General features: G+C 41.2%; 1 protein-coding gene across 1 annotated transcript; it reads right to left on the bottom strand.

The window, feature by feature from the left end:
* Positions 1 to 7,129: 7,129 nt before the first annotated feature.
* Positions 7,130 to 19,043, bottom strand: RBM43 (RNA binding motif protein 43). Its single transcript, XM_030579449.1, is given in 8 exon segments — positions 7,130 to 7,962; positions 7,964 to 8,010; positions 8,013 to 8,118; positions 8,121 to 8,328; positions 8,330 to 8,521; positions 8,604 to 8,697; positions 9,169 to 9,367; positions 18,940 to 19,043. Coding segments are annotated over 8 exon segments (1,143 nt in total). The 5' UTR covers positions 19,039 to 19,043; the 3' UTR covers positions 7,130 to 7,764.
* Between the last annotated feature and the right edge of the window lie 217 nt (positions 19,044 to 19,260).

Raw genomic sequence — 19,260 nt, 5'->3', positions numbered from 1 at the left:
CTCCCACCCCAGTCTGCTTGTTTGTCTCATCCACCCGTTATACCGAGTCTTTTAGACTGTAAGCTCTTTGGGGGCAGAGACTGTCTTTTATTCTATATTTGTATAATGCCCAGCACAATGGGCCCAATCTGGTTGTGACCGTTAGGTGCTTTCAAATAAATGTTGATGATAATAATAGAATAGCAACCAACCCATGGCCATGCATGTACAAATAACAAAGTAACCAGGGGGGAATCAACCCTCAGACCCTCAAAATCAAAGCACAGTCCTCTACCACTTCAGCTAAGGGAGTAACTTTGTTAAATAGCTAGCTGTTATAATTATTGGGATCAGCCACTACAGGACAACGTGAGCACATGGAAGGCTATCAACTGAGGTTTCCCAATTAGGCCCATTCTATACTATTATCCCTGGGTTTTTGCTGTCACAGCAAAACAGCAAGGAAAAGGAAAATATGTAATAATCAAAAATAGACAGGACATCTAGGCTAATAGATGACAGATGGTCTGGAATTTAACAGTAAATTATATTTTATAACAAGGGAAGATAGTTAAGAGGAATGTATTCAGAGGAAAATCCAATCTGTCTATATAAAGCCAGGCAAAATGATCTGTGAAATGCTATACTTGAGCCAGGAAGTTAATCATTTGAAAGATGGATATTTAATATCTACCACCTTCTTCCCAACACTAGACAATCACCAGGAGAGTGCGGGGATGCAAACAGCTACCTATCCTTATTGTGTGCATTGTTCTTTGCAAAAACATATTTGGGGAAACTCACTGAGCCGATAATGACCTCCAGTCCCTGTGAGCTTAGCTCGAAGGACTCAGTAAGGCCTTGTCTACAAAGGGAAATGTACTGCTATAGTGTATGTCTACCCGATTATACCTCCCAGCACCTGTGTAGGCATACTGCACTGTGCAAGCCATCAGCATGTGTGGTGGCTTGGGCTAGCCACCCAGGTATTTAAGCAGGGGGTTGGGCAGGATTGGGAGGCTAGCCCAAGACACCACCTGTGCTGCCACTGCTATTTTTAAGTGCATTAGCTTGCACAGAACTAGCTCATGTATGTCTACCCATTGGGAATTTCACCTCCCAGCTGCTGTGTAGACTCAGGTATACTATTATAACCCCACACACCACAAACTGATGTACGGATACTCTTATGGGTGGCTTTTCTCTGGTTTGGCTTAATCCCCCCCTTCCCAAGCAACATAAGCTAAACCAAAAGCGGTCTCATAGGGGCATTTATTGATATAACTATAGCAAATTAATTTCACACTTTTGGTTATGCTGAAAAAATTCTCATGTAGACAAGACCTTAAAAAGAAGAGCTGGGGAGGACAAAGGCAACCCTGCTCTTACATGAGTGGTACAACAGAATGACTAAACGTGTACGTTTATTTATGGAAGCTGACTAACAGCTGTACTGAAGCCAAGTGAGAACACAAACTCAGCCAGACACAATAACAGCTAACTTCAGCTCCCTCTCTCATGTTTGCCAAAGTGCACACCGTAAATATTCAGATGATGCTGCAGGTGTAGAATCACCAGTCATCAGGGGCACAGTTGACTGTCAACTGTTGCATATTTTGGGTGTGTTTTCATTCTGCTGCTTGGTGGTTTTATTCTCCTAAATTTCTCATGTGTCCAGATGAGAATATAAACCTAATTGTTATTGTTTCTTTCCAAAGAATGATTTCTTTCAGATACGCTATCCATATTTTTGCCTATATGAACCAAGTTTTAAAAAGCAAAACACGCAGATGGAGAGAAGTCTGAAGGACTAGCTGAAGTGTGTGTGTGGGGAGAGGGTTTAATTCTGCAATACCATAATCCCATCTAGGTTTTCAGGGGACAGGACAGCAGGTTTTGTTTCTGAATATTGTACGTGTGTTAACCAAGAACAGAGAACGTAGCAATAAAACACCAGCATCCTAGGCCAGCATTGCTGAGGTTGAAAGACAGTTAAACCTGCATTAAGAGAACCTTTTAACATGACTTTCTTCACTCCACAGATCTCTTACTATTAATGATATTGTATAATTATGTAGCAATTTTCATTCAACAGGATCTGAAAAGATTTTATAAATATTGGGTCATAGTCTGTGATCCTGGTAGTGAGGTCAATGGGACCTTTAAGTCAGAATTGGACATTGTCTACATACAGCATGAACTGTAATGTGTCCCCCGCTGGGATGGAGGGCAGCAGGTGACAAGTGCATATACATTAAGGTGAGGGAAAATATATTATTGAAGCAAAACTCTATCCTAATGAAAAAGTTCATTACATTCCAAACCTGTTGCTCAGATCAACTGAGTAATTACCAGCAGTGAAGTGTATAGGAATAACAACTAAAGCACTTTACTGGACATTCTCCAACATCTAAAAATATTAAATATATTCTTCTTGTCAAGTGGAGTTTAATAGTTTGAACAGCACTTTGATTATCAGCATTTGCTGATCAAAAATAACTGTGGAAATGAGACCTGGCAACAGTCACCAGATCTGAACTGATTTGTTTTGTGTTGCATTTATTAAAACATTCTGGATCAAGATAAAAGATTTGGGGGTTGTGGTGGATAACCAGCAGAACATGAGCTCCCAGTGTGATCCTGTGATGTATAAACAGGGGAATCTCAAATAGGAGTAGAGAGGTTATTTTACTTCTATATTTGGCACGCATGAGACCACAGATGGAAACTGTGTCCCGTTCTGGTGCCCACAATTCAAAAGAATGTTGATAAATTGGAGAAGGTTCAGAGAAGAGCCTCAAGAATGATTAAAGGATTAGAAAACAGGCCTTCCAGTGATAGGCCCAAGGAGCTCAGTCTGTTTAGTTTAACAAATAGAAGGTTAAGGGAGTGAAATGATTACAGTCTGTAAGTGTCTACAAGAGGAACAAATATTTAATAATGGGCTCTTCAATCTTGCAGAGGGGGTAACACAACCTAACAGTTGGAAATTGAAGCTAGACAAATCTAGCCTGGAAATAAGATGTAAATGTTTAATGGTGAGAGCAATTAACCATCAGAACAATTTACCAAGGGTCATAGTGGATTCTCCATCACTGACAATTTTTCTAAAAGATCTGCTCTAGGAATTATTTTGGGGCAGCTCTATGGCTTGTGTTATGCAGATGATCACAATGATCTCCTCCGGCCTTGGAATCTATGAAACCTTTTTTCTAAACATTCATTATTGTTTCACATGCATTGAAATGGGACCTGGATGATGAATATGGATAACACCAGACTGAACTGTTGTTTGGTTTCACAGTTGCCTCTCTTAAAAATGCTATCTCCTGTTGGGGTGCTATTTTGTAATCTCGTACAGCAAACAATACTGTAATATACTGAGTCACAACAGAGACAATGCTCTCCATTTTCTACTGCAAGCATAAGGGTCTGTCTGTGTACATCTGTTTGCAGAATCAGGGCCTATAAGGGGTTTGAGTGGGAAGGCAGTCACTCTCTAAGCCATAAGCCTGCTCCATAGCCATTCCACTGTCACTATTCCAGTTCCTGAGCTGAAACAGGAGATGCATGTCCTGCCCTCTACACACCTCCTACATCTGAGTCAGTGTCATATGGTCTGTATAGTCATTAACCTCAAGGCCCTGTCCCTTCATGAACACCCTGTCCCCTTCCCTCATGGCTGTTTTTACAGAGCTGCTATAAAGATGGTGTAAAAAGCTGTAACATACAATAAGAATGTATATTTATTGTTATTAATCAGAGACCAGGGCCTCATTGTGCTAGGCACTTGTACAAACACAGAACTAAAAGATGGTCCTTTCCTCAAAGAGCTTACAATCTAAGTATAAGATGAGACAACAGATTGATACAGTTTGATGGGGGAATACAAGGAAACAATGAGATAATACTGGTTAGTTTAATAAGCAGTGCTCACAGCACAGCAGCTGCTTAACCACTGTCAAGTTTTCTCTAGGAATCAGAGCAAAGGAGAGGTTCAAGAAGAGATTTAAAGGTGAATAATGAGGTAGCTATTACTATTACATAAGGTTTGCAGAATCCATCTACGGATCAAGCAGTCAACTTGTGGAACCAGTTGATGTTGTGAGGTCAAAACTATAGCCAGGTTCAGAAAAGAATAAGGTAAGTTCATGAAGGATAGGTCCATCACTGCTTATTACCCAAGACAGTCAGGGATGCAAGCCAGTGATCTGAGTGTCCCCAAGCCTGTGAGTGCCATGAGCTGGGATCGGACAACAGGGGATAGATCACTCATTAAATTGCCATGTTCTGTTCATTCTCTCTGAGGCATCTGGCACTGACCAGTCAGAAGACAGGATATTGGGCTAGATGGACCATTGGTCTGACACAGTCTGGCCATTCTTATACCAACTCCTCAGCCATTCACCCGTGCAATGGAACTTCCCTCTCCCAACCCCTACACACACTCATCTCAGCTTCACGGGAGGCTCTCTCTGGTCCTTGCTACCTGGGTGAATTTCATTCCTAGTATTCTAGTTCCTTTGTCTCAGCTGATTGCATCCCTTTTACTATCTGTTCAAAAGTTTCAATTACTATTTTCAAATGTACAGAGAGAAAAAGAAAACCCTATTATAGGTAATTGGAATAAACATAAACCATGTAACAGAGACCATAAACACAGGATGGGCTATGCAAATGTTTATAAATCATAGTTCAAATGACATCTGATTTGTAAGTGTGCCAGAATCACTGATATTGTTTAGATTTGACCTACAATTATTTGAAGTAACAATTTTTATTAAACTCTTTATTCTTTTCAAGGAATTTAAATTATTTTATAAGGTAAGTTAAATACAATGAAAACAGAACAATACCTCTACACAATGAACTGAAATAAGAAACAGTAATGCCATAACGATAAAAACCTGAAATTTTAATATAGGTTTTCTATATAAATTATGGTAGAGAAAAAATGAATGTATTAAAAATTATGTACAAAGAGAAAAACTACAGTCTGAATAGTGGAAATGAGCACAAATATGAACGCATTTTATCTTTGCAAAACATTCTAAAATTTCTATCCCTGCTGAGACTGATATAGCAAAGTACTTAAGCTCATTCTTGACTTTTACAGTCAAGGAAGAAGACAATTTCCATGCACCACAATGGCACTGGTTTAATAAAAAATAATAACTGGACCTTCCATTTTCATAATAAGTAAAGCTGTTAGTTTGTCATGGCAAGAAAATCCCAAAAGCACAACGTTGGGGTAGAGGGGTTGTTTGTTTATTTGTTTCTTTTAAAAGGGAAATGCCCACAGGATTTTAAATAATTTTGTTCTCCATTTTAAAGTGTTCAGTTACTGTCTTTAATAATTTGAGTATCTACTGATAGATGCACCCCCAAAATAATATAAAAGAGATATAAAATATAACACACAGGGTAGTTTTGTCTTGTTTTGACAAAGCATTATGTACATTCCTATATTACATAGTATACAACCATTTAAAAACGTAACTCACTCTCCCCTGCTTCTCCACTACAGTGGATATTGAGAGAGCCAAATTTGCAAAAGATCTTTAAATCACATTAAGTGACAAAGTCCATTAATTTTTATGATGCACTAAAAGATGGGTTTAGTAATGGCTCTGACATAATTTTAACCTCAGGCTCATACTTAGCCTCAGATACCAAGGTGACAGGAATCATGGAACAATGTAGATGAAAAGCACTTATACAGTTTTTTTTATATTCCAAGCACTATACAAACATGATTATTATTGTTAATTATATGCATTGACAACTATCAGAATAAGATCCCCATTTGCTAGGAATGTACAAATGCACAGAGAGAGGCAGTTACTGCTCCTATGAGCTTATGATCCAGAAAATATTTAACTAAATGTTAAAATATTAACTAATTTTTTATTAGATCGTGGAGTTATTTCCTTGGCAATGTGGTGGAAACACTACTATTTTAAACATTTAAAACTGGACTGTAAAACACAGCCAGAAACAATCAGGCACTGGGCAAGGGGGATGATGGACAATATGACATAGAGGTCTTTTCCTTCCCTAATTTCTGTAATTAATTATTAGAGTGATTGGTTGCTTTTCAGTACAATTTTGAGGTTGCTTATATTTGTGCAGAAAATGATTACTCCTCTCTTTCTCACAGCATTCACTGATGAATGTGATGACTTGCTGTGGAAATGTGTCCACTTCACTGCATTGTCAATACCTATAGAAATAGAAGCAAAGCCAGGAGTCTTAATGCAGTGACCAACACTTACACTCCAAAACTTAAGAGATATTCAAATAACTGGTCTGATTGTAGGAGATGCTGAGCAGCTGCAGCTGCCTGTCAGTGAGAGTTCAACAGTCCCGTGCAAATAAGGCCAGTTATCACTTATTTGTGTCTAATACGCATTTTGAATGTGGAAGGCTGGGTTAGCAGACTGAAAAAACAGGAAAGGTTTCTACAAAATGGCTATCAATCCCTAAACTACATTTCTGGGGTCAGAGCTCATGCATTTGCACCTTAGTTATTTTCCTAAAGAAAGATTAATTCTTGTTGGTTGGAAACCATTAAAATAGGTTTACTGTCTGCTAATTAGAGCCTTTACATTACATTTTCTACTTCCTTTTGCTAAGTAGGACAATACATTATATCTTTACACTGTTATTTAAGGAATTGTGTGGATTTTTCATCTTCCTCTGAAGAATGGGACACAGGTCACTTACAGGTTTAAACTAATGTAAATGGTGGATTCTCTGTAACTTGAAGACTTTAAATCACAATTTGAGAACTTCAGTAACTCACCCAGAGGTAATGGGTCTATTACAGGAGTTGGTGGGTGAGGTTCCGTGGCCTGCAATGTGCAAGAGGTCAGACTAGATGATCACGATGGTCCCTTCTGGCCTTAATGGCTACAAGTCAATGAGTCTACGCAGCTTAACATACATTTATTCAGATTCCTAATTGGCACAACTTTTTTGTTACAAAATAGTGATTGATGCATATTTTTTATTTACTAGATTATGATTAATTTTTACTCATAATTCCTGTCAAACTGTATTTGGATGGAAATTAGAATTCAATTATAGCACAAAAACAGCATTTACTTTTTTTATTGGTTAAATGAAACTACTTTAAATTTGCTGCATATAGAACGAAAAAAGTTTATCAAAACATGTTTTACATGTAAAACTAAGTGACTTATTAAACAAAAACATGCATAAAAAGAGCGTATGTTAATATAGCCACAAGAGGCACTCGTTTGTTGTGAGTAGAGACCAAAAAACAGGGATGGTCCATTCACTATGAAAACTAACTTCTACGCCCTTTAATTTCACCAGATGCATGAACAGATCATTTGCTACTTGTCTGAAATTTAAGTCAGTATTTGAGACTTTTGTCTTAGTGTCCATGCTTCCTGTACTGTGAGAACTGCTTGTGCACATATTGTAGGACTGCATCAGCAGTGATGTAGAAGGGTCTGCATTTTCTTTTAATGATGGAGAAACCACAACATGTAAAATGATGCTCCTAATACTATTAGGGTGCTGTGTGAAGTCAATGGCAAAACTCTAATGGGAGCAGGATTGGGCCCTAATTAATTGAAGTTTGCAAAGTGCTTTGAAATCCCTCGCTGGAAGTTATAGAAGTGGAAAACCTCCTTTACAAAAAGTCCCCAGCAATAGGGCTCCTACCACTCCCTTGGGAGACTATACTTTGGTGACCAGATGTCGCTCTCAGGAAGTCCTAGCTCGCAGGCATCACCTACAGCACCTAAACAACTCCTACCTCCTGAATCTCTTTTGGAAGTGGCTTTTTACTGTTCTAACCACTTCTTGGGTAAACTCATATGTCTCAGAGGAACTTCCTATCACATCAATGTGAGTATCATAATGAATAACCAGAACTTTGGGGAATCGAGATTTTATGCTCTCAAATGCTCGTTTATATTTCAGCCTTTCAGACCTGGTGTTTGCCATCAAGAGAGAATCTTTCTTTACGTAATCTGCAATGAAGTTTTGCAGACAAATCTCAATTTCCTCTTTGGCTCTTTCTAACTCTCTAGAATCAGAACTTGCGCTGGCATTTTCTAGATATATTGTGGTGATCTCACCATCTGTGACTCCACGACTTACAAACATTGTAATTTTGCCAGACTTTCCTTGTATAAAAAACGTTTCATGTAGCAGTATATATCTGTGTCAAGGACAACCACCTGTTCTTCCCTGTTTACATTATGGACAAAAGTATTATTTGGCTCCACAAATAGTCCACACTTCTCGGTCCTGCTGTTAGGTCTTTGATCCGGCTTTCTCTCTCCCCTCTTGCCCTTCCTGGAAAGGAATTTGCTTTAATAACAAATTGTCTTTAGGTGACTTGATTGCTGGGAATGAACCCTTGAACAGAAATTTGCCCATTGGATGCAAAGGACGGAAGCTCAAGGCTGGATAGTCTTCTGAAGCTCCTGCACCAGATCTGTCCAAAATGTATTTATCTCCAAAAATGGACAAATCAAGAACAGGACGAGACACAGGTGAAAACCTGTATGTGTAAAATAAAAGCAGTTAATAAGTGCACCACCGCCGTGACCACACTAGTAGGATGCTATGATAGAAGCACTTACATGTCACTATAGAGAGATATTTTCAGAGGATAATACCTGCCCAGCCTCTTGTCCTCTAGTCTGTGTTCATCTTTCTGGAGAACATTCTCTGTAACTGAGAAGAAAATTCAGACTCACTTTGGTTTGCAAGAGACAATAATGTTTTATTTCCTGTCTGATGGTTGAATAACTTCATAGGTGTTTTCTCTTGATGGTTGCCCTAGTGATTTCCCCACTGCTCAATATTCTTGCCTGATACTTTAGTATTACTCACAATTGTTCAGAAGAGAGAGAGAGAGAGCAGCCTGACTCTTTAGAACATTAATTGGCAGAGATTTATTCCCCAAGGCTTGACTATAAAAATCTCATCTGCTATGCAAGTTATAGATTTATTCTTTTACTAGTCTTAAAAGACAAACATACTCTGCATTAAGCCTGTTCACATTTGTGTCCTTAACAAACAGGAGGAAATCTTAAAATTTGGGATTAATATGAGGGCATTCATGTATAGTGTTTTAAGTTTAAAGTTCTAAATTACATACTCTTATTTCATGGGTACAATTATGTTATTTGTTAATATAAATACCTTCTTGATCTTCAAAGATTATGTATGCAACTCCTTTTACTGTTGTTGGATAAACTACATCCTTCACGTCTCCACCCCTATTCTTCGGCTTTTGGAAATGAATCATCAATATGTCAGCCATGACATCATCTTTCACAATGCCATCTGGAATACCAGAGACCACAATTGTTTTCTCAGACTTGGCAGCTCGTCCTGTGGCCTGTGGACAGAGACATGACACACTGTAAATACAAGTTATATGTGCAATGACTTATGAGGAGGGAACAGCTAGTGGCATAAGAGATTTCCCAGTACCTCTCTGATATCCACTCTGTCACACCATCCCTCCTGTGCTAAGATCCATAATATACCTCTTTCCACTCCTGCAGCAGGAAGAATGCTGAGTCAACTTTTGATTCTCTCCATAGACCTCACAGAACATTTCACCAAAGAACCCCAGGCTTAATTTTAATTTACATAATGGTTTGTCTACATTACAGAAGCACAGCTACAGTGCTGCAGCTGTGTGTGCACTGTAGCGCTGTAGTGTAGATGCTTCCTACATCAAAGGAAGGGAATTTTCTGACAGTGTACATAATTCACTTCTCAGAGAAATAGTAGGTAGGTCGACAGAAGAATTCTTCCATTGGCCTAGCTGCATTTACAAGAAGGGAGGGTTAGGTCAACCTAACTATGTTGCACAGGGCATGACATTTTTCACAACCCTAAGAAATGTTGCACGGTCAATCTAAGTTTTAAGTGTAGACCAGGCCTAAGGCCTTTTTACACTAGTGGTGTAAATTACATTCACATCCCACTTCAAATGCCAAAGCAGAGCAAGAGAAAAGCAGACTTAGACTTAAATGGCTTCTAAAATGAGCAGTATTTGGTGTGATATTAATAAGACTACTTTTGTTCTATTTTCTGATTCTACCATTCACAATGTGAATAAAGTTGGAAAGCACTACTGTGACCAGAGTCTCGGGGGGGGGGGGGGGGGGGGGGCGGTGCACGCTGAGATTGCCCAATCAGGACAAAGTGCAAAGAATGGGGCAGACGATCCCCAAAACTAGTGGATATTTCTAATACTTAGATTTACCAAACCATTAACAAAATTGCTTCTACAACACTTTAATGGTTACCCAGAAGCCAGAAATACAGTTCTCTTAAACAATCCACCCTTGAGCATCTACCAAGACAGCCAAGTCAAATATGATGATTACTGAAAATCTTGTTCATCATATAAAAGCAGCAAAGAATCCTGTGGCACCTTATAGACTAACAGACGTTTTGGAGCATGAGCTTTCGTGGGTGAATACCCACTTCCTCAGATGCATGTAATGGAATATCCAGGGGCAGGTATATATATGTGTGCTAGCAAGCAAGCTAGAGATAACGAGGTCAGTTCAATCAGGGAGGATGAGGCCCTGTTCTAGCAGTTGAGGTGTGAAAACCAAGAGAGGAGAAACTGGTTCTGTAATTGGCAATTATAATTGGTTTTCACACCTCAACTGCTAGAACAGGGCCTCATCCTCCCTGATTGAACTGACCTCGTTATCTCTAGCTTGCTTGCTAGCACACATATATATACCTGCCCCTGGATATTTCCATTACATGCATCTGAGGAAGTGGGTATTCACCCACGAAAGCTCATGCTCCAAAACGTCTGTTAGTCTATAAGGTGCCACAGGATTCTTTGCTGCTTTCACAGATCCAGACTAACACGGCTACCCTCTGATACTTTTCATCATATAAAAAGTTCTACCAATCCCAGAGGATCAGATACATTACTCACCAGGTCAATGAATATTTCAGATCTTACCCAAATACAGGCTTACAGCCAATTCTTATTAACCAAACAAAAATGCATTAGAAAAGAAGAGAGAGTATTGGTTAAAATCATTATCCATACACACTTGAACAAAATTCTTAGGTCAGTTTCATAGTACAGATGTGAGCTTTAGAGATGCAAATAGTTCTTTCAGAGTAAGTTTCATAGGTTACACTCGAATATCAGGGTGATCTAGATTGGAGCTGGAAACCTCAGTCTTTGCGACTCAAAACTTCCCATGACAAAGTTTAAGCAGATCTGAGATACAGGATCAGGGCCCTAGAGTTCTTTTTATAGTTCTCTGGCAGCCTCTTGATAGCAGGCATTCCTTGGGTGAAGCACTGTGGCTCTGAAGTAAAACCTATTTCCTAAGCACTACTGATAACTAGCTACATGGATTAGCCCATCTCCCACCATTTACAGGTAGTTTACTACAAACTTCAAAAGAGAAATGAAGAAAATGATACTACTATATTCATGGTTCATCTAAATGTTAACATCTCTTTTTAATCTCTGAATTAACAGAATACAGTGACAGACAGGAAACATTTGGTTACACTGTCAAACTCTAACAATATATATGTAAACACACCAAAAAATACAATCATTATATACTAATATCTCTAAAGGTGGAATTTATGTCATCAAGCCTGCAAGTTGCTTAACCCTTTCTGGCACAGTGTCACAACTACTATTTATTGTTCATTAGAGATAGGTCTGACTGCAATTTTAAAGCTCAGATTCAAACTTCTCCAAAGTTCAGGAGAGCTGGGATACAGGATTATAGTGGAAAGACCACAACTACAGTCATCTGAGATGCGCAACATGCAAAATAACTCAACGCATACAAGATTTTCATTAGAACCCAGCCTCCCTTTTTCTTTGATCATGAAACACATCACAAATAGGACTTTCATCAGTGTCCCATTATGAAAAACATATTCTCCTTCCATGCTTATTATAAAGAAATAAACAGTAGTGCTTCACTGGGAATACCATAACAAAATTCCTGTAAGCTGTTAGTACACAGAGTGAGTTTTGTAACCGTTCACTGATTTAAGAAGAAGAAAGTAAATAATTTAGTGTTTCATCATAGAGTCACCTATAGGAATGAAGTGTCAACAATTTCTAAGTGTCTGTAAGCCAGGTCAGTTTTTCATGACATTGTTTACACTATTCTGAGAAGGTCTCTTCTGGATCTACACTCCAGAAGGTACAGTCAGGGCCCGAATAGCAGTTATAAAGCCTGCAAAACATGCCACAGGATAATAATTTTTCACTGACATGGATTCACAGCCATGTGAATCACCAGTCTATTATTTCCAAAGGGAGTCAGAAGACAGATTGAATGACACAGCATAGCAGTGCACTCTAAAAGCTTTTAATATGAGAAGATACGAGCCCTATTTGATCAGGCTTCACATTTAAAGAGCTATACGTTTTACTTATGAAATGGTGATATTTTTCAGTATAAGCCACTTTCAGGTATCACAATGGGAATAGAGACAAGCAACTCCCCAGCTAGAGGGACTTCCCAGAAAGCAAACAGCCACCAGAACTGGCACCTTCTACACAGCCTCTGGCACAGGGAATGGGAAGTGGGGAAGGAAGCACAGCTAGAACACTCAGCTGGCAGACAGTCCCTTAGGCAGCCTTGCCAGCTGGCATGCTGAAGCAGCCCTGAGGCTGCTCTAACCTGTGCCCAGTACTGTGGCAAAAAAAGGGTCAAGGAGCCATAACTGGCTCCTTCTCCCTATAAAGAGTCTGTAAAAGAACTGACTACTCCAGGCTACCCAACAGATATGTGGTCTCACACACAAAAAAATGTGTGGTCTAGTGGTATGACCATAAAAATTAGAAGAAATAACTCCCAAGTTCCAGGTCTGACACTGGCCCCTTCTGTGCCCTTGGGTCCTTAACACCTAAGCCTCCGGTTCTGCTTCTGTACCATGCAGCTAGCAATACTGAATCATCTACCTCACAAGGAAATATGAGGATGAATTAATCCGATAATGTTTTCAAAGTGGTATATAAGAGTTAAATAATAGTGTTATTTTTCTTCCAACAAAGCAACACCATCAATAGATTTTGAATTTGTTCCTCCATAATGGTGTACTGCTGCCAAGTGGAATACTGAGTTGAAGATGTTTAATTTTGATACTGGGGCATGAACATAGAACCCATTAGTTTATATCTCTGTTGTACACAATTTTAAAATGTTACTTTCACTGGAAAAAAAATGTAGACCCCATTGTATCATAAGTTGAAGAAGTGAAATGAGTGAATAATAATGAGATACCATAGAGAATATTAATACTTTGATAGTATACATTTTTTCCAATACAGGAATTCATTTCAAAAAGACAGTATTTAAGAAAGAAGCCATTTCAGCTAGAGATGCTGCATCTTTTAATGCATTTATGTTTTTTGACAACGTATCCAAGACAAGATGCTCTCGTTTTTTGTAATGCATGTTGGAACAGTACATAGAAAGAATGCTGTCTGGTTGCATGAAAAGAAAAGAAAGGAATAATGTCACAGAATTCTAATCTCTTGCTTATACATAAATGCCAAATTATAGAAGAAGAATCAATGGAAAATAAAGGCTAGGTCCACTGCTTATATAAATTAGTGCAGTTCCACTGGAGTTGTGCCAACTTATATTAGCAGAGAATTTGGCCCTGAGTGTCAAGAGAAAGCTGAGACTTGAATTTGCAAGACTGAAACTGTTAATCCTGTGATACTCGTTTATGGCAAATAGCATTGCCTCATCAAACAAACTTGAATTATACAGTGTGATGGGGTAAACTAGACCTAGAGGACCCCTGCTGGAGGTCTCAGGGTCCTGCCGTACCTATCCCAGGAAAAGAGCAATAGAAGTGTCCTCCAAGCAGCCTAGAGTGGCTGCAGTAGAAAAAGCCAATCAGAGAGGCTGCAGGGAGCAGTCACTCAGGGCCCAGGAAGGCCGTATAAAAAGGAGTTGTGGCGCCAGACACAGTCAGTTCCTTACTGGAGCTAGAGGAGCATAGATGGTGTTCCTGGCTGACAAAAACAGAACTGCAACACCATGGACAGCCCAGTTCTGGCAGGGGCCAGGGGAACAAGAGAGCTCCTAGTTGGCTGTGGGGCCTGGACATAGATGAGCCCTGAGATAAGGGTGAAGCTTTTGTGATGGCTGGGGCTGTGGTCCAGGGAATTGAAGGTAGGTAGTTAAAGGGACATGGTTGTGCATGACTGCTATTCTTAGGGACCCTGGGCTGGGACCCAGAGTAGTGGGCAGGTCCCTCTCCACCCTACCAGTGGCCTCTGGGGAACTGACCTACAATTGGGCAGTGGTAAACTCCCCCTGAAGGGGATCTGAGCTACTAAGAAGCCCAACTGGAGAGCTGGGGCTAAAACAGACCAAGAGGGCAAAGCCATTGCCTCCAGAGAAGAAGCGCTGAGGGTATGGCCTGATAGTCCCAACCCTGCTATCTAAAAAACCAGACACACCTGACCAGCAGGAACACTTGTGAGAGGTGGGTTCTACATTGTTACACAGATTTAAGCCTTGATCTTGCAACTGGATCTGCAAGTGCAGACTCCTTATGTCCCATTTAAGTCAACAGGGTTGCACAGATGCATGGATTCCTCCAACTGGATTCCATTGCAGTTATTAGTCCTTAGTCATTTAGCTGATGGAATATTAGCACAGTAAAATGACAATTTATTGAAGCATTAGCTTGTTATACTCTACTCATTGCACCTTACTGCTTGCCTGCTCATGTTGTCAGTGGGTCCTTCTTAACTCCTTCCAGATTTGGCAAGGCCTTTGTGCAACCAATCAGCACTGTTTAGGGTCTTCAAGACAATCCAAGCTGTGATGCAGATCAAACAATGTACATGTTGTTGAGGAGTGCCTGTTAGCCAAATTGACTAGTGGTGCTTCAAGAGCTCTACTTGACCACTAAGAACCCTATTGCTTTGCTATGTGAATGCTACATAAATAAATTGCACTCTGATCATCTTGAGAACAGATTTTCTGTTCTTGTCAGAGAGCAGCTTATGCACAGAAATACATTTTTTAAACTGATAGTGATTGTATGAACAAGCTGCTTTCTGGCTGGCTGAAGTATATGTAGGGTTACCTGGTTTTTGACCAGACTGGTTAGCCAAAGCCATGAAGTTTGTTTCTTCTAGAAGGAGAAACTGATGATGGATTCAGGTATCTCTAATGCAATCCTGTTTACAAAAACATGTACAAATCCTGTGTCCCTGAATAGAGCAGGAATCAAGCAGTGGGAGACAATTTCTTTGCTCACAGACCCAATTCTCTTTCAGCCAGCACTTGGCCCAAAAGCTCACTCTTTCTTAGCACCATCCTGAGGGAAAAAACCTAACAGTTCTGCTGTGGCTGATCCCTTGCTGCCTTCTCTGTTTCTCCTGTTTTTCTCTCATTACAGATTTCCTCCCCCCCACACACACAGTTCCACCAATCAATGTCCTAGCCTCTGTGACAGGTGTTTGCTATACCAGTCTCTAGTAGGGTTACCAACTTTGAAATGCACAAAAAAAAGGCACCTCCACTCCAAGGCAAGCCCGCTGCAACCCCAAACACAAGACACATCCACAACACTGCCCTCCCCCTGTGGCTCAACAGCTACTTACAGTATTTAAAGAGAACACATTTAGATAAGATTGATAACATTACATGTCTCCTCATTCTCAAATGACTCAAGCCCTCTCTCTCATACACATGCATGGTGCACTTCCATGTTGGTGGACATACAGCTGCTGCGTTTTCATCTGTTGTTTAAACTGCCGCTTCTTTAGCTGGACACAAACTTTGAACATTAGCTATCCCAGTGATGTTAATGCAAGTCTTCAGACCCATATTAAAAATAGCTCCTGCATAATTAATTTTTCTAGCAATTTTTTTAACTAGACTGGTCAAATACCGGCCAGGTGGTAACCGTAGCCCCCAGGGAAACCCATTGAGCTATACAGTTCAGCTTTAACTCAAGCTTTGTCGTGTTTGTGTGTTGGGTGGCACTCCTGTTATTCTAGCCACCTAATTACAAAGAGGGCCTTTGTGACAATGCAATTCTGGCAGGACCCAACTGAGAGTGCCAGTTCAGGATCAATTGCTTAAAACAGGGCAGTTATAGCCCTAGGCTGGGGTTTCTCCACCTCTAAGGCAAACCAAACCAGCCAAAGAGGACTTGGGTTACACCCCACTGGCTAACCACAAGTCGCACAAGCAATTTCCTTAGACACTCCAGTCTCTCAGTATCACCACCAGTGCCACTCGTCCTGGGGATGAATGGTTATGAAAACCAACACCCCAATAAAAGAAAACAGTTCTCTCGATCCCAAAGGACCAAGCCCCAGACCCAGGTCAATATACACATCAGATCTTACCCACAAATCACGCTGTTGCCAATCCTCTAAAATCTAAAGGTTTATTTATAAAGGGGGAAAAAGGTAGAGATGAGAGCTAGAATTGGTTAAATGGAATCAATTACATACAGTAATGGCAAAGTTCTTAGTTCAGGCTTGTAGCAGTGATGGAGTAAACTGCAGATTTAACTCAAGTCTCTGGAACATCCCCCCCTGAGATGGGTCATCAGTCCTTTGTGCAGAGTTTCAGTCTGTAGCAAAGTCCCTCCAGAGGTAAGAAGCAGGATTGAAGACAAGATGGAGATGAGGCATCAGCCTTATATAGGCTCTTCCAGGTGTAAGAACACTTCTTTGTTCTTACTATGGAAAATTACAGCAAAATGGAGTCTGCAGTCACATGGGCAAGTTCCTGCACACCCTGCTGAGTTACAAGGCATATCTGCCTCCTCTCAGTGGGTCAGTTGTGTAGCTGATGGTCCTTAATGTGCCATCAAGCAGGCTAGGCAGAGCTAACACCCCCTTGTCTAGGATTTTTCCCAGAAACACAGCACCAATTTGAAATACAGACAATATACAGCCAATACTTATAACTTCAACTACAAAATGATACAGACATACAGACAGCATAATCATAACCAGCAACCCATAACTTGGTCTTAGACACCTTATATGACCACCTTTACATAAGATTTGCTGCCACTACAGGACCTTGGCTGCAAACCATATAGAATATGGTCCCAGTTTATATCAATGTCACAGTCTTAATGGCTTCTTTACATTTAGCCTGAATGAAAGAGGGTTCTTACACCCACTAACTTCGAAAAGGTTTACTACAACCCACGATGACCATTTACTTTGGCTGAGGAATAATAACTAGCCAGCACTTTGGTTAGTACACGTTCCATATGGGAATGTCTGACTGGTTTAATTTTCAGAGTAGCTGGTGTGTTAGTCTGTATACACAAAAAGAACAGGAGTACTTGTGGCACCTTAGAGACTAACAAATTTATTTCAGCATGAGCTTTTGTGAGCTACAGCTCACTTCTTCCATTCTATGCATCCGAACACACAGACAGGAGATATTTATACATACAGAGACCATGAAAAGGTGGAATGGAAGTATGCATACCAACAGGAAGAGTCTAATCAATTGAGATGAGCTATCATCAGCAGGAGAAAATTTTTGAAGTGATAATTAAGATGACCTATAGAAGGTGTGAGGAGAACTTAACACAGAGAAATAGATTTAATTAGTGTAATGACCCAACCATTCCCAGTCTCTGTTTAGGCCTGAGTTAATTGTACATAATTTGCATATTAATCTGAGTTCAGCAGTCTCTCTTTGGAGTCTGTTTTTAAAGTTTTTTGGTTGCAAAATTGCCACCTTCAAGTCTGTCACTGAGGGTATGGCTACACTTGACATTTCAAAGCACTGCCGCGGCAGCGCTGTGGGAGAGCTGCCGCGGCAGCACTTTGAAGTGTGAGTGTGGTCGGAGCGCCAGCGCTGAGGGAGCTCTCCCAGCGCTGCACGTAAACCACATCCCTTACGGGTGTAGCTTGCAGCGCTGGGAGTTGCGCTCCCAGCACTGCAGCACTGATTACACTGAGGCTTTACAGCGCTGTATCTTGCAGAGCTCAGGGGGGTGTTTTTTCACACCCCTGAGCGCGAAAGTTGCAGCGCTGTAAAGTGCCAGTGTAGCCATAGCCTGAGTGGTTAGAGAGATTGAAGTGTTCTCCCGCTGGTTTTTGAATGTTATGATTCGTGATGTCAGACTTGTGTCCATTTATTCTTTCGCATAGAGACTGTCCGGTTTGGCCAATGTACATGGCATTGGCCAAACCGTACAGTCTCTATGCGAAAGAATAAATGGACACAAGTCTGACATCACGAATCATAACATTCAAAAAACCAGTGGGAGAACACTTCAACCTCAGACAATGTTTCACCATATAAACAAATGAATATTATTCCTGCACTGGGTTAGGGAGGTGGGTAGGGATGGAGGGAGGAGAGGAATTAGCCAGAAAAGATAATACAGCCCCTTCCCTTCCAAGGCCCTACTGCAACTGCACTGCCCAACAGCTGGGCGGGGGGGACCAGAGAGTGCGGACTAGGCACAAGGCTTCTGCAGGGATGGCCTTGACCTCCTGCAGCTCCTCCCCAAACAGCAAGATTGTGGAGCAGGCCCATGAGTAGGAAAACGTGCTCCTGCTCCAGCAGGGCGTGAGGGAATCTCCAGGAGTGAATCCCTTTGAGAATTCCCCCCACCCAACACCTTCACGCTGATTTTACGGCAGGCTGGGCTGGTTTTGACCAATGACGTTTTCTGTGCTACAGATATGAACTTCTAACAGAACAGTGATGCTAGAGTTTTTGCAGCCAGCCCCACGGGCTGCCGGGCCAGTCTCCAGGTTCGGCGCATTGCGAACGCGGCGCTGCACACAGTACAAACGCATCACGCAGCCGCCCGCCCGAAGCCCGCTAGCAATGCTCGCAATTAGAGCCCGAAGTCCTGCCAGCAAGCGCCAAGCCCGTCTGCTCCCCGCGATAAACACGCGCGCTCACAGCGCCAGACACTTGCCATGGTTGTACCGCTTGCAGCCTGGCCCCGGAAACGCGGCGACGATGCCGATTTACTTTCACTTCGTAGTTTCGTTTCCCTGACAGCCTGGCCATTCATCAGTCCGTCGCGGCGCAATGCTTGCTGGGAACTGTAGTACCCTGCGTCCCTTATCGCGGGAGAACTGTGCGGTGTAAAAGGGACCGTCAACTACACGTCCCAGTTCTCCCCGGGCAGAGGGCCGCGGGTGATTAAACGCTGAAGAGCTACTGTCGCGCATACCAGTGGTTTTACACAGCTGGAATACATTTGACCCTTAACCCCAAGGGGAAGCTAAGTGGG

Source organism: Gopherus evgoodei, chromosome 11 (assembly GCF_007399415.2).
Source record: "Gopherus evgoodei ecotype Sinaloan lineage chromosome 11, rGopEvg1_v1.p, whole genome shotgun sequence".
Lineage (NCBI taxonomy): Eukaryota > Metazoa > Chordata > Testudines > Testudinidae > Gopherus > Gopherus evgoodei.
Note: the sequence above shows the minus strand (reverse complement) of the source record. Positions and strands in the feature narration are given on the sequence as shown.